The following is a 15,433-nucleotide window of genomic DNA, read 5'->3' on the forward strand; positions in this document are numbered from 1 at the left end:
AAGAATCCGACGTGAATCTTCTCTTCAAGTAAATAGACAAATGAATCGCATTAATTAATGTTTAGGGTTTCGGGAAAAGACAAATTTTCCGATGTCTTGGTTTTTTTTATTTGATATACTAATGAACTTGGTTAATGAATCACCATGTGGTGTGAACGGTCTTTGTCTTCCCCAACACGTTCTTCTCTCACAATTGACTGGAGCATAAGTTCTTTGGTGAGAAATGCTCGATGGCGATTGTTAAGAGAATCGTAGCCACCAGTTAATAGACCACAATGGAGACTCATCTATGGACACACAACTTTTCCACTTGTTTTTATTTCTTGTAATTCATATACAAAATGTATAAGCAAAAATGTGAGGATGGGTAGCCTTAGTTAAGCTTATGTCCTTCACTACCATTAAGTACGGTAATTATATCTTGGGGACAGATTGTGACACTACTTTTTTTTTTTACGTAAATTTAGGCACAAGTTTTTGTGAGGTTTGTTTTGTACCGTATTTTAAGAATATGAACTAGTTATCTTATAAAATATCATTTATAGATCATTATTACAAAAAATTAGATAAATTCAAAACCATGACATTCATTTGTAGCGAAGAAAGTGGATGAATATGTTTCTACAAAGAACCCTTAATCCAACGGTCATGGTTTTAGGTAGACATGATCTTTGAAAGAAGATTTAAAAGATAAACAGTTCAGATCGTAAAAATCATTATAAAGTGAGTTTCACAAAAAGTTATATTAAAAATTGTGAAAAAAATGGTGCTATATCCCCTTATACATTTTACCATAATATGTGGTATCTTATTGATGCAAAAGAAAAATAAGATAATCGCCCTCTATATTTTTCATTTCTTCTACACCTAGTACTCTTGTAAGTAGTAAAGATTATAAGTTTTGTATATCTTACATTGGTTCTGCGAACATGAAGTTTTGGTTCCGCTACAAAAATGAAAGAACCAGCCGTCAAAGTCTTATGGATTAATTTAAAAAAAAATTAATGAAAATGATTTGAAAATTTTGAGTTTTAACGATAAGGACAAAATAAAGGGTAAAGTGAATAGTACCAGGATTGACTTTTTAGTGTAAAAATATGATTTTTCGTTCAAATAAACAGTATCATGAACTTTTCGTTAAAACTCCTTAATTAAATGCAACATGCATGAGCCAAAGCTTAACGTCACTGATTGTATTATTTTATTTGTCGGTTTTTCTGGCCATACGGTGACAAATAATTTTTTTTATTAGTTCACTTCTTTCTTATTTTGAACACGTTTTTATTTATTCATGCCCTTTCACATTTGTTTGTTCTTTATTTTATTTTATTATTTTTAAATGGAGGTCAAATGGTCGGGACGGGGGATGAGAGATTTTAAAAGTGTGTCTAGAACACGAGACACAACATTAATCATTTTACAAGTAGAGGAAAACTTTTTCAAAGGATGAGGATCCTCTTCGGATTCTCTATGTGGGGATCCTAGGGATCCTCACATCCTAGTTGTTTATCGTATATCATGGGGCTAGTTTTCATTAGGTACTATTTGTGTTTAATTTTAAATAATAAAATTTAAATAATTTTTGATCGCACGATATACTATGAATGATTAAGATGTGAGGATCCCTAGGATCTCTACAATTTGGATCTGGATGGGATCCAAATCCTTTTTCAAGTGATCCTCCAATTATATAATAATATATGGTGTTTCGCATCATATTCCGGCATACTGAAAAATCTTTATGAAGATGATACAAACTCTAACACTAGGTATGAAGAATTGATGGACGACATGAATAACAAAATAAAAAGAACATGTTCCTATAAACTGTACAATAAATAGAGTATCCACTATCAGTTTAGGGTTTTGCTTGGCTAAATGATTGGGTTCACGCTTTAAACGACTTAAAGCTTCAACCCGGATGTGCTCACTGTTATTGTCCGTATTGCTTAACAAAATGCGTGGCATATATGCTAGGATAGCAAGAATGTCCATTTTATTTTGCAGAGAACTAAGGACTCAGTCCATTTAAGTAGAAAAACCAATAGACATTGAATCCAATGCAGAGTCTCTTTTCAGAAAGCTCATCGCCTACTAACAATGATCCAAACATCCAGATTTGTCACATTACCTCTTACGCTGTGATCTTGGATAACGACACTATTGAACAAAGAGGACCACGCCCGCTTCTTCGACGGGCTCTACAACGACACTGTTCCCGGCCATTTCTCTTATGTATGCAACTCACCGAGGATGTGAATGCATATTATAACCATCGGTAGCACAGATGCCATGGCAAACAATTCTCAGCCGCGATTATTTCAGCAATTTGTGGTCAATCATGTCATTTGCTGCTGTCTCATTCCATTCCACTGGCTCGACCAGTAACCAATAGCGAAAACTAAAAAATCCATGGTTTGCCGGTAGAATCCCATTTCGCCCAAGTTGGTGCGAAGCTGGAAAAGAAGGGGTTTTTCACACAGCTTGCTCATAGTGCAGGTCCCACTTGTATATCGTATTTGGCCGAAGAAGCATCGGACAGGTTGGAGTTCTTACCTTTTTGGGACTCCATGGACCAAGATTTGCGGTGCCAGAAAATATAATTGCAACAACTGATGCAGAAGCTGCTTTGCTGGGTGCCGATTATTGCTTTCATGCTGTCCCTGTGCAGGTTTTTTTCAGCTTGTCGTTTCTTGAAGGATTCCAGAACATGTTAATCCAGGCTTGCCTTTCATATCAGTTAGCAAGAGTTTAGAGGTCAATACGCTGAGGACCGTGTCTCAGATCACTCCTCAAGCGTTGAAGAATCATCGGGAACCTTTCATTGCACTATCAGGGCCTTCTTTTGCTCTGGAGCTGATGAATAAATTACCAACAGGTATGTGGAAAAAAGAAACAACATTGTTGAATCAACATTCCACTAAATCATGTTTTAAAGGTACTAATCATGTTTTGCTACTTTTTTGATTTTGTAGCAATGGTTGTAGCGTCGAAAGACAAGAGAATTGGCAAATGCAACTCAGCAGCTTCTGGCTTGTGACTATCTGAGAATCAGCACTTCAAGGTTGTGGCAGATCCCAGGCCCATCTTCACGTGAAGATGGGCGCGAAGCCGGCAACAACCACCGGTCTACAAAGTTCCATGAATCACGTGGTAACGTTATGCGGTTTACTAGGTGGTTGAAGGTGTATCAACAGCAGGAGCTGTGCCTGTGATTGCACTAGTGCAAGTATAATGTGAAGATGCCGGTTTTGAGGGCAGTAGCTCGGATTATTGACAACCAACGGACCCCGAAGAAAGCTGTTCTTCAAGGTTGAACAAGTCTGAACCTATTGACTACTTAAACGAGTGAGAATTTCGGAGATCCATTTTGTGAACCATTGATTTACTGATCCAGAATTCTTTTTAAATTAAGGAATTTAAAAACAAGGGTTTTAAGCCTGGTTTAGTACTTAGGTGATTCTGAAAAAAACTGGTATCAAAAAAAGCTGGGAGCTGTTTTTGTGTTTGATAAACATTCAGCTTCAGTTTTTTTTCACAGTTTTGGGTGAAAAAAAACCAAAAACAAGAAGCTGCAAAACCCAGCTTTGAAAAACCGGCTTTTTTTCACATCTGTTTTACATAAAAGTTTACCAAATACTATAATACTGTTTTTTTTTTCAAAAGCACTTTTACAAAAAAGTTTACCAAACACTCTGCTGCTTTATTTCACAGCTGCTTATTCTCACAGCACAGCAGAAGTAGTTTTTTTTCAAAGCACAGCAATACCAAACCAGCCTGAGGTGATTATGAAAAAAACTGGTTTCAAAAAAAGCTGGGAGCTGTTTTTGTGTTTGGTAAACATTCAGCTTCAGCTTTTTTTCACAGTTTTGGGTGAAAAAAAGCCAAAAACAAGAAGCTGCAAAACCCAGCTTTGAAAAACCGGCTTTTTTTTCACATATATTTTACATAAAATTTTACCAAACACTATAATACTGTTTTTTTTTTTCAAAAGCACTTTTATAAAAAAATTTACCAAACACTCTGCTGTTTTATTTCACAGCTGCTTATTCTCACAGCACAGCAGAAACAGCTTTTTTTCAAAACACAACAATATCAAACCAGCCCTTAATCTTGTCCATCATTTTCTTTCGTATCCATTTCGAGTTTGGTAAAAAGTTAAAATTCAGAGTTGAGTTTATTGCATTGCATCCCACAAGTTTTAGCTTCTGCTCTTTCGGATCATTTAACAAGTCCCCTCAAGCCATGGCTCCCAAACATCATGGAACTTATCAAACCATCGGGTCCGAAGCCCATTCCGTCAACGTTGGCTCGTCTCCGCCGGCCGAGCGATAGTCCGACCTCGTTCAGCCGCTTCGACCCGGTCCGATCTGGTCCAGCCGGCCTGACCTGGTTCATCCGGTCCGACCCCGGTCCAACCGGTCCATCCGCTCCGACCCAGTGCCTCCTCCGATCTAACCGGTCCGTCCGGTCGATCGCAGAGACAGAGCCGGTCTGAGCCGGTGTGCACAATGTTGCCGGGAAAGCTATACACCGTGTGTGCACAATGACAGCGGGGGAGAGAGAAGAAACGCGAGAAGAGTGAGAGGGAGGGAGGGAGGGAGGGAGGGAGGGAGAGAGAGAGAGAGAGAGAGAGAGAGACCGAGTGAGGGAGAGAGGAATTCTGACAAGAAGAGCTAGTGGTGGAATGGACCTTTTCTTCATGCCGGCTGCGAGAGGAGAGAGTGATTCCGCTGCAATTAAGCGCACGTGGCCCCCACTCTTTTTACGTCTTTAATTACTCCACTTGAACTTTTTTTTTTTTTACATTACATTATTTTTTTCCTTTTGCCCCGAGCAAAGCAAGTAGAAAAAAAAAAAAAAAAAAACCTTAGTTACGTAGAAATTCTGCAATGTAGACTGTTTGTATATTTTCATCTCTTTATCTTTTTTATAAGACGACGTACGTCTCATCACATGATGAGAAAAATAGATAAAGAAATACATTGTAAATGCACTCAAAATTCTACCATTAGCTACATAAAAGTGCACACCATAAGTCTAATTTCTGTCTAATTTTTGCATTTATTTTACGTATTTTACTCTCTTATACAAACCTTCCACCTCCTCCTCCTTTTCACCCCTTTTCTTTCTCTTAGGGCTTTCTACTAGACATTTACGCTATGGAGAACACATATATTCCTGCAAATGAATGCTGATATCCAGAGAGACTCAAATGGAATATAGGAAGAAAAACCATTCGTTATTCTCTCTTGTCCTCCTCTATATCTTCCCCATGCCCCAACACATGATGATCCAAAGAAACAAGCAAATATGCACAAATAAAACCGCTTAAACTTTTAATAAAAAAAAGAACTGGGATACTAAATAGATAATAAAATATAGCACTAAACCATGGTACTGAAGGCTATAAGAATTGACTTTTTATTAACGACGTTGGTTTGGAGTTGAAGAGAAGTCCTAAACAGTCACATGTTTTGGTGATTGCAGGCTGCGCAATGTGTACAAGGTGTCAACCCAAAATCCGGGATCAGATGTTGCATCTGAGACTGCTGCTGCATTGGCTGTAGCTTCCGTAGTGTTCAAGGACTCTTACTCTTCTTACTCTGCAAAGTTGCTTCACACAGCAATGAAAGTAAACATCTATAAACAAAATTTGACTTCATTTTAGCAATCTCTTCGCCTTCACCGCGTGTTAACAAGAATGCTAATTTTAAATTTTGATCTCCATGCAGATGTTTGATTTTGTAGACAAGTACAGAGGTTCTTACAGTGACTTAATTAGTTCAACGGTCTGCCCTTTTTGCTGCTCATACTCAGGATACACGTAACCCAAATGCGTATGCATAATTTGCTTCTAATTGCTTTCTTTTACAAAAAAATATGCACAAATGGAACACGTCATTAACTTTTAATAAAAAATCAGAGCTGGAGGGACACCAAACATACCATAATTTATGTAGTTCCTCACTTTTATTTTTTATTTAAAGCTTGTAATTAGTTCTATCTGTAAATATTATCATTATTTTAATCCCATTAAAGTTCCTCTTATGACCCCAATTGTGCTATTAATTAGGATGAGCTTTTGTGGGGTGCATCATGGATCCATAGAGCCTCTAAGAACAGTTCATACCTTGCCTATATCAAGTCCAATGGCCACACATCGGGTGCAGTTCATGCTGATGAATTAGTGAAGTTGATGATGTATATATTCCATTGCCTCGTGAAACCAAGGTTCTATTAATTTGATGCATTAGGGTTTTGATGAGAGAGTTGACAAAATGGATAATGTGAGACGTGGAGGAAAAGTAAAGGGGGTTAAGTGAGACATTAGGGTATCGTTTGGTATGCAGACGGGACGGGACGGGACAGGACGGAACGGAACGGAGTGGGAGCAAAGATGCCCTCGGATGGAAACAAGGAGGAAGAAGAAGGAGACGGAGAGGTTATAATTTTGTGTTCTACGGATGTGGAAGGAGTCGTTCCAGGGGGTGAGGTGGAACGAAAATTCACCCAAAACTCGTCCCGTAGAGCTCGTTCCAACCATTTTAGGCGCACCAAACGTGGGACGGAACGCCTTGTCCCACCCTAGGGGAACAATGAGATTTTATTGTCGCATGACGACAATTAAGCCAAGGTTGGTATGAACCTAGCCAACTATGTGTGATGTGTCTTCTCTTGTCCACTCAAGTTCTAATCATGTCTTTTTATAGGTTTTTCATTTATATTTTAATAATGGCTTTTTAGCTAAATCGTAAATTGGATCAACTATAATTAGGTATTTTACTCGTTATCCATATGAGCCGATAGTATTAGACCTCCCAATTACGAGTAAATAGGAATACTACCGACTATCTTTTCAACCCAATGGTAGAGTGAAATTCTTGATTGATGTTGATGTTATGCTATTGACGAAGAGTATATTATATTAGTATATTGCTTGAATTACCAAAAAATACTAAGTTAGAAAACAACAGGCATAATTAAACGCTGTTAGGTGAGAAGCTAAAAGTGATGTATATATTGCTGGAATAACCACATATGTTTATCATTGCCCAAAGGTAAAGACAGATAAATGGCAGTTTTGATAATCCCATAAATAATCAGGGTTCAACGGGTAAGAAAGAGACTGTTGTGGACCAAAACCTGAAAAACCCAAAACATTATTTGGTTGGGAACTGATCCGACTGGATTGGTCCGATACTCTCCCAGTTCCAAACTCACAGGAGCTGTGTAGATTGCAATTCAGAGCAACAAGAGCAGCAAGCAAAAGTTTCTAGGTAAACTTCCACTGCCTTGAGGATTAATTAATCGTTAACTAGCTTATAATCTGAATTAATATGCTGCTCTCAAGTTCTTTCACTTCCATAAAGCTTCCCATCACAAAATAATCTTTCCTGCAATCGCAGCTCCAAACGAATCTTGAAAATGGCAGAAGCTGCAAAAAACCCAGGTCAGAAATTTCATCGTCTCACGTTATATTTGTTTGTTTGTGAATTTTCATGTTCTTATTGCCATCAAGTTGCCGACTTTACCAAAAGTTTAGTGGACTTTTGTTTTTTTTTTTTCTTTTCGAATTGCGATGTCAGTGGGTCAGCAACAGAAAATCATCGTACCCAACAAACACGGTGAAAAGCTTTTGGGATTGTTACACGAAACCAGTTCCGCGGACCTTGTAATCTTATGTCATGGTTTTCGAGCCACCAAGGTTGGATTTTTGATATGTCAAATGTTGTTATTATTGTTTTTGTTGGATTCGGTTCCAGCTGGATTAGGAATGTTTATAATTTAAATTATTTTTCAAATATTTCGTTCACATCTATCGTCGAACTTTGGTTGTTGGATAATTTAGTTTGTATTTTGAAGACGATAATGTTTTAATAATTGATGATAATACATTCTGGTGCAGGTTCACGGTTCCCTCCCCCCTAACAACTAACTGTCTAACCCACTAACGGTGTCACCCTACTCAAAAAAAGGAATAGTACAGCATAGTTCATCGTTCGTGGAAAATTGTTATGCTTGGTTGGTTGGCAACTTGGGATCATTGTGAGCAAAAGTTTCACGGTTTCTGTCTCTTGATTTCCAGGAAAACTCTATCATGGTGAACCTTGCTGTTGCACTGGAAAATGAAGGGATCAGTTCCTTCCGTTTTGACTTTGCCGGAAATGGGTAAGTCTGGCGAATTGCAGGGTTTGAAATCCTTGAATATAACAGGTTTTGTGTAGAGTTTCGTTGTGTGGGCCTTGTTAGTTTCATAGTTGTAAGCGTGGCTCTGTCTTCATCGTACTGTTCTTGCAAAGTTTGCGTTGTTGTCAGTTTGAGATCTAACGATTTTATTGATCCTGATTAGTTTTGGTTTTTTGGTTGTCAGGGAAAGTGAAGGCACCATTCAGCATGCTAGCTTTCGGAGAGAGGCTGATGACTTGCACTCTGTTGTCGAATACTTCTCTGGGGTAAAACGTGCACCCAGTGCAATTATTGGACACAGTAGAGGTACGTTGGATTGTGTTGCACGATCAAAGACACATTGCTATTGATGAATATTTCGAATGAGTAATTTCGTATTGTGTACCAAAGGTATTGCTGAATATTGTTACTACAGGAGGCGATGCTGTGCTTCTGTATGCTTCTATATATCATGACATATGTACGGTTGTCAACGTTTCTGGACGTTATGATCTGAAGAGAGGCATTGAAGAACACTATGGAAAAGACTTTATGGAAGTAATCAAGAAGGAAGGTTTCATTGATGTTAAGAATAAGTCAGGTAATTTAATAATTCTTTTCAGCTTCTTTCCATTTATGTTGAGTAACATGCGCACACAACACACTTAAACACACAAAAACAAGCAATGCATGTGCTGGCGTTCAACACGGTTAATGGAGCCATGCTTGTAGGAGATGGTAATTATCGTGTGACCGAGGAGAGTTTGATGGATCGCCTAAGTACTGATATGCACGAATCATGCCTTAAGATTGACAAAGAATGCCGGTAAGCAAACTGTAGTTAACTCGGTTCCCATGGTTTCATGTTTCCTTTCTTTTTGTTGCATTTTCTGCATGACCGAGTTTATCCGCGATTCTGTACATACAGGGTGGTGACAATCCACGGAACTGCCGACGAGATCAACCCTGTTGAAGATGCACTAGAGTTTGCCAAGATAATACCTAACCACAAATTACATCTAATAGAAGGCGCTAATCATTTGTACACCTCGCATCAAGCCGAGTTAGCATCGGTCGTCATGGACTTCATTAAGGCAGCTCTGCAGCAGGACAAGGCTACTTCAAACTAGATACTCTGCCAATCAGCATATAAATTTCTTAAGTGTTGCACCCGTTGCTACTCAGCCGGATGAAGTCCTCATCTTGAATCTTGATGCAGTTTGATACACACATGCATGCTTTTGCCACAAGTTTGTGCTTACCAATTCAAATCTCATCTTCTCAATGGTCGATCGCGAGCGAATTCAAGGGGATTGTTTTTCTACGTTCAGTGACATTAACTACATGATGCAAGTCGTTGCACCACGAATCGAGTTTTTACCTCAGAATTTGGTATAATCATTAAATTTATAGCTTAAAGATCAATAAAATGACACAATGAACAATATTAGCAAGTCATAATGCGTAAATATACAAACTAGAATTCAGGTCCATGCGAGCGTACATAGAAGTGTCAATCTGAACACATTCTCCGATTTCATGCGGTTGGTGCAAGTCTTCATTGTCATGACCCCAACCTTTGGTTCGTCAGGAAAGAAGACATAAATCTGAAACACAAGAACCAAGATGATCGCTCTCCTATTCCGACTTCCCCAAGATGAGTGCTCTCCTATTCCGACTTCCCCAGAGCCTCCGGTACCGATCTTTCAGCATTTGCATCACATTCTTTCGGACTCTGTAAAGCCTTGTGATTTCTTCTTCTGTTAAAACCATCTTCGTCTCTGATATGTTACAAAACACGTTTCCCCAGAATTATGAAAATCCGATTTCACAGATATTACAACAAAATCTACATTTACAGATGTAGCCCCCAAACAATTAAATCAGACAATCCTAAATCCTAACAACACAACAAAAACACAATCTTTCGAGAAAAAAGTTGCCCCCCTACTTCCACTTTTTTGGAGACTAGAGAGAAGCTGCTAGGCATAATTGAGCTAAGGAAGTCGATCTCCATCCTTCTCTATAAGTTAATTTCAAGCAATGGAGAGAGCTAGCTAGGCAGCCAGTCGTGTTACCACGTGCTATAACACGAGTGAGTTTGTAAGATCGCATGGCATTGTGACATGTCACACCAAATGTAGATTATATCGTGAGTGAGTTTGCAAGATTACGTAGGAAATCATATTGAATATGGTGGTGATCTGAGTGTCAACATTTGAAACATGATCAATGTGCATTCTGGCCTTTCACACAGTTACAAAAAGTTAGAAGTAGGGATACTAAATAGACAATAAAATATGGCACTAAACCCTGCAACCGAAGGCTATAAGAATTGACTTTTGATTAACGATGATGGTTTGGAGCTGAAGAGACGTCCTAAAGACAGTCACATGTTTTGGTGATTGCAGGTCACAGATCCTAACATTGACCACCGGTGGTCTGGTGCTGGGAAAGGCCGAAGGACATAGATACGCCGCACAACGTGTACAAGGTATCAACCCAAAATCCGGGATCAGATTTTGCAGCTGAGACTGCTGCTGCATTGGCTGCAGCTTCCATGGTGTTCAAAGACTCTGACTCTTCTTACTCTGCAAAAATGCTCCACACAGCAACGAAAGTAGACATCTATAAACAAAATTTGACTTCATTTTAACAATCTTTTCGCCTTCACCGCGTGTTAACAAGAACGCTAATTTTAAAATTTTGATCGCCATGCATGTTTTTGATTTTGCAAACAAGTACAAAGGTTCTTACAATGACTCAATTAGTTAAGCGGTCTGCCCTTTTTACTGCTAATACCCAAGATACCCATGTAACCCAAATGCATATGTATAATTTGCTTCTAATTGCTTTCATTTACGGAAAAAAGGTACAAATGAAACACGTTACTAACTTTTAATCAAAAATAGAGTTGAAGAGACACCAAACATGCAATAATTTATATAGTCCCTCACTTTTATTTTTTTATTTAAAACTTGTAACCAGTTCTATCGGTGCATATTACCCTTATTTTAATCCCGTTAAAGTTCCTTTCAAGATTCCAATTGTGATGTTGATTAGGATGAGCTTGTTGTGCCTAGGCCCGTTCGGTGCAGAATCGAGATTAAGATGAGAACCTCACCAAATTATTCATGCAATTGAACATAATAAAAATACAAGAAATAAAGACAGCGAGAGATTTACGAGGTTCAGCAAAATCCTACCTACGTCTCCGGAGAGATATTGCTCTTCACTATAAGAATAACAGTACAAGTTACACATGAGTTAGATCGACATAATCTAATCCTGAATCCCTTGTACACCCACTCACAGAAATCTCCTAAGAGCCTCACTCTTTAACCATAAGATCTTTCACTCTAGCTAGCTCTCTTGATTTTTCTCAACCGTGCCCATGGGAGAGCCAAATGCCCTCACCATCTCTTTGGATGCTTCTCTGATGCATGCCCCCTCACTCGGCAAGCATGCCCAATGCAAGCATTTTCTTGCATTATAGGGGCCAAGACATCACATTTCTAGCAAAATGCTCCCAAAGTCAAAAAGCAAGCGTACTCTTGCTTTTCTTTTGTAGCACTCGTCTGCAGCTTTCAATGCAGCCCATAGAAATGTGATCCTTCCACCGAAACACACAAAGTCACAAATGGCTGCTGCCATTTCCTTGTAGCATTCACATGGTCTTCAATTGTTGTCAACACATGACCCGTAATTACTCACAAATGTATGAGCCAAACACAACAGAGCTTTTGTGGGGTGCATCATGGATCCTTAGAGCCTCTCAGAACAGTTCATACCTTGCTTATATCAAGTCCAATGGCCACACATTGGGTGCAGTTCATGATGATGAATTAGTGAAGTTCATGATGTATATATATACTATTGCCTCATGAAATCAAGGTTCTATTCAACTCAAATTTGAAGCATTAGGGTTTGATGAGAGAGTTAACAAAGTGGATAATGTGAGACATGGAGGAAAAGTACACGGGGTTAAGTGGGACATTAGCGGAACAATGATATTTTATTGTCACATAACAACAATTAAGCCAAGGTTGACATGAACCTAACCAATTATGTGTGATGTGTCTTCTTTTCTGCACTCAAGTTCTAATCACATTTTTTATAGGCTTTTCATTTATACTTTAATAAGGGTTTTTTAGCTAAATCGCAAAGTGGGTCAACTATAATTACGTATTTTACTCGTTATCTATGTGAGCCGATAGTATTAGACCTCCCAATTACGAGTAAATAGAAATACTACCGACCCTCTTTTCAACCTGATGGTTGAGTGAAATTCTTGGTTGGTTCTGATATTGTTATGCTATTGCCAAAAAGTATATTATATTAGTATATTGCTTGAATACTAAAAAAATACTAAGTTAGAAAACAACAGATACAATCAAATACTGTTATATGAGAAGCTAAAAGTGGTGTATATTTTGCTTGAATAACCACATATGTTTATCATTTCCCAAAAGAAAAGATAGATAAATGGCAGTTTTGATAATCCCAGAAATAATAAGGGTTCAACGGGTAAAAGAGAGACTGTTGTGCACCAAAACCTGAAAAACCCAAGACAGTATTTGGTTGGGACTGATCTGACTGGATTGGTCCGATACTCTCCCAGTTCCAAACTCACAGGAGCTGTGTAGATTGCAATTCAGAGCAACAAGAGCAGCAAGCAAAAGTTTTCTAGGTAAACTTCCACTGCCTTGGGGATTAATTAATCGTTAGTTAGCTTATAATCTCAATTAATATGATGCTCTCAAGTTCTTTGACTTCCATAAGCTTCCCTTCACCAAACTTTAATCTTCCCCTCAATCGCAGCCCAAAACGAATCTTGAAAATGGCAGAAGCTGCACAAAACCCAGCAGGTAAGAAACATCATCTCCCTTAATATATGTATTTGTGTACTTATGTATGTTGTATGTGTTGTAGTTGCAAGAAACCAATCTCAGAGCAATATGTTTACAGTACTTGATAAGAAATTTGATGGCTGTTTGCTTAATGTCTATTGCACTAGTTTCAGTAGTTCCGCAACAGAAAATCGTTATACCCAACAAACATGGCGAAAAGCTTGTGGGCATATTACATGAAACTGGTTCTGCGGAGATTGTAATCTTATGCCATGGTTTTCGAGCCTCCAAGGTTGTTAGTTCCATCTTTATAACTAGCTAGGATGCTTTGAGTTTAAGTTACTTTATGAAATATTTCTTCGAGAGAAATGATATCGACAGTCAACGGGCTTTTTTTTTTCCTCCCCATGCACACCTCTGTATACTTGTAGCCTTTGGATCGAATAAGCAAATGAGAGCCAATGGATTGAAATAAACAAGGGTGTGCAGAATCAAAAAATTAGTGTGCAGAAATCATTTCTCTTCGTTAATAACTCGATCTGTGGTCATATTTTGATTAAAATTTTATTGCATACATCAGCAACATGGTCTTTTGATTTCTAGGAAGAAACAACTATGGTGAACCTTGCTGTTGCATTGGAAAAGGAAGGAATTAGTTCCTTCCGTTTCGACTTTGCTGGAAATGGGTAAGGCAATTTGGTGTTATAGGACTATAAGTTCATGAATTTAATAGCAAATTATGCTTTAAAGCTAATAAGTTGTGGTTTACTTTGGGTTTCAGAGAGAGTGAAGGCACCTTTCTGTATGGCAACTATCGGAGAGAGGCCGAGGACTTGCATGCTGTGGTCCAACACTTCTCTAGGGCAAACCGGCCACCAACTGCAATTCTTGGGCACAGTAAAGGTATGTGCCGGATTGTTTTAAATAATCACGATTTCTGTATCTTTGTGCCAAAATTGTTTATAGATTGATGTTACTGCATGCAGGAGCTGGTGTGGTGCTGCTGTATGCTTCTAAGTATCATGACATTCGTACGGTTGTCAATCTTTCTGGACGTTATGATCTGAAGAAAGGCATTGCACAACAATTTGGGAAAGACTTCATGGAAATAATCAAGAAGGAAGGATTCATTGATGTTAAAACTAAGACAGGTAATTTGCAATGGTTGTGTTTATTCTCACCATGTGTGGTGATCATTCGACAATTGCCCACATAAGTAAACAAACAAAAACAAGCAATGTGTATATATTCTGGCCTTTCACACCATAAATGGATGCTGTGCTTGCAGGAAGTGTGATTTACCGTGTGACCGAGGAAGGTCTGATGGATCGCCTAAGTACTGATATGCACGAATCATGCCTTCATATTGACAAAGAATGCCGGTAACTAAGCAAACTAATTAATTTTGTTTTCACTGTTTTATGTTTCCTTTGCCTTTTTCTTGCATTGTGAGCATGACCGAGTTCATGGACTATTCTGTACAAAGGGTGTTGACAGTCCATGGTTCTGCTGATGAGGCCATCCCTGTCGAAGATGCATTCGAGTTTTCAAAGATAATACCAAACCACAAATTACATGTTATCGAAGGAGCTAACCATTGTTACACCTCACATCAAGCTGAGTTAGCGACAGTCGTTTTGGACTTCATAAAAGCAGCTCTGCAGCAGGACAAGGTTAATTAGCATATCATGCTTATGTACTAATAAGAGAATCCTCATCTTACCGTGGTGATTCTGAGATAATATTTTATTGGTTTAACCTTTGCCAAATGTATGACGGTTTGTATTTGTTGTAAACCATTGCTATGATCTGTTGCATGAAATAGTGAAGAAGTTCATGATTCATTGACGAAATGGATAATGTGAGACATGGAGGAAAATTACGAGGTGTTAAGTGAGACATTAGGGGCACAATGACTCATTGTCGCATAACAACAATTAAGCCAAGGTTGATATGAACCTAGCCAACTATGTGTGATGTCTCTTCCTTTCTGTACTCAGGTTCTAATCCCGTCTCTTTAGTACATGCTTTTTATTTATACTTTAACGAGGGGTTTTTGGCTAAATTGCAAAAGGGTATTTTACTCATTATCTACATGAGCCGATAGTATGAGATCTCCTAATTACGAATAAATACAAATGTTACTGATCCTATTCTCAACCTAATGGTTGAGTGCACTCGCATGAAATTCTTGATTGGTGCTAGTATTGCTAACTTGCTATGTCATTGCCAAAGTGTATTATATAATTATTTTGCTTGAATCATTGAAAATAGTAAGTTAGAAAATAACAGACATGATCAAACACGATCGTGTAAGAATCTAAACTGGTGTATATATTGCTTGAATAACCATATATATATGTTTATCATTTTCTGAAAGAAAAGATAGATAAAATGGCAGTTTCGAGAATCCC

General features: G+C 38.3%; 2 protein-coding genes across 10 annotated transcripts; both read left to right on the forward strand.

The window, feature by feature from the left end:
- The first annotated feature begins 7,139 nt into the window (after window positions 1–7,139).
- LOC137747408 (uncharacterized) lies at window positions 7,140–9,623 on the forward strand. 5 transcript variants are annotated; one of them, XM_088688673.1, is made up of 9 exons: window positions 7,200–7,280; window positions 7,410–7,453; window positions 7,590–7,708; window positions 7,910–8,001; window positions 8,090–8,172; window positions 8,375–8,496; window positions 8,606–8,770; window positions 8,902–8,995; window positions 9,098–9,623. In XM_088688673.1, exons 5-9 carry the CDS (start codon window positions 8,102–8,104, stop codon window positions 9,297–9,299), a joined length of 654 nt encoding a protein of 217 aa, XP_088544799.1. In that variant the 5' UTR covers window positions 7,200–7,280; window positions 7,410–7,453; window positions 7,590–7,708; window positions 7,910–8,001; window positions 8,090–8,101; the 3' UTR covers window positions 9,300–9,623. The 5 variants fall into 5 exon arrangements, with proteins under 5 accessions (XP_088544797.1, XP_068343615.2, XP_088544790.1 ...); XM_088688671.1 differs by having other exon boundaries at window positions 7,140–7,280; window positions 7,910–8,172; XM_068487514.2 differs by lacking the exon at window positions 7,910–8,001 and having other exon boundaries at window positions 7,140–7,280.
- LOC137747407 (uncharacterized) lies at window positions 7,147–14,872 on the forward strand. Of its 5 annotated transcripts, none has more exons than XM_088688658.1 (8): window positions 7,147–7,280; window positions 12,991–13,037; window positions 13,196–13,311; window positions 13,623–13,705; window positions 13,801–13,922; window positions 14,006–14,170; window positions 14,308–14,401; window positions 14,506–14,872. In XM_088688658.1, the coding sequence occupies exons 2-8, from the start codon at window positions 13,010–13,012 to the stop codon at window positions 14,699–14,701; spliced, it is 804 nt and encodes a 267-aa protein (XP_088544784.1). In that variant the 5' UTR covers window positions 7,147–7,280; window positions 12,991–13,009; the 3' UTR covers window positions 14,702–14,872. The 5 variants fall into 5 exon arrangements, with proteins under 5 accessions (XP_088544784.1, XP_088544779.1, XP_068343614.2 ...); XM_088688653.1 differs by having other exon boundaries at window positions 7,148–7,280; window positions 13,193–13,311; XM_068487513.2 differs by lacking the exon at window positions 7,147–7,280 and adding an exon at window positions 12,630–12,859 and having other exon boundaries at window positions 13,187–13,311.
- The last annotated feature ends 561 nt before the right edge of the window (window positions 14,873–15,433 follow it).

This window comes from Pyrus communis, chromosome 2, assembly GCF_041283825.1.
Source record: "Pyrus communis isolate YQ-2024b chromosome 2, ASM4128382v1, whole genome shotgun sequence".
NCBI lineage: Eukaryota > Viridiplantae > Streptophyta > Magnoliopsida > Rosales > Rosaceae > Pyrus > Pyrus communis.

Excerpts from the sequence above, each read along its gene's own strand:
- LOC137747408 (XM_068487514.2), top strand. The coding sequence starts at position 7,429 with ATGGCAGAAGCTGCAAAAAACCCAG. Across the intron at positions 7,454-7,589 it reads AGAAGCTGCAAAAAACCCAG|TGGGTCAGCAACAGAAAATC; the intron begins GTCAGAAATTTC and ends TTGCGATGTCAG. Across the intron at positions 8,173-8,374 it reads TTTGACTTTGCCGGAAATGG|GGAAAGTGAAGGCACCATTC; the intron begins GTAAGTCTGGCG and ends TTTGGTTGTCAG.
- LOC137747407 (XM_068487513.2), top strand. The coding sequence starts at position 13,010 with ATGGCAGAAGCTGCACAAAACCCAGCAG. Across the intron at positions 13,312-13,622 it reads ATGGTTTTCGAGCCTCCAAG|GAAGAAACAACTATGGTGAA; the intron begins GTTGTTAGTTCC and ends TTTGATTTCTAG. Across the intron at positions 14,402-14,505 it reads CATATTGACAAAGAATGCCG|GGTGTTGACAGTCCATGGTT; the intron begins GTAACTAAGCAA and ends TTCTGTACAAAG.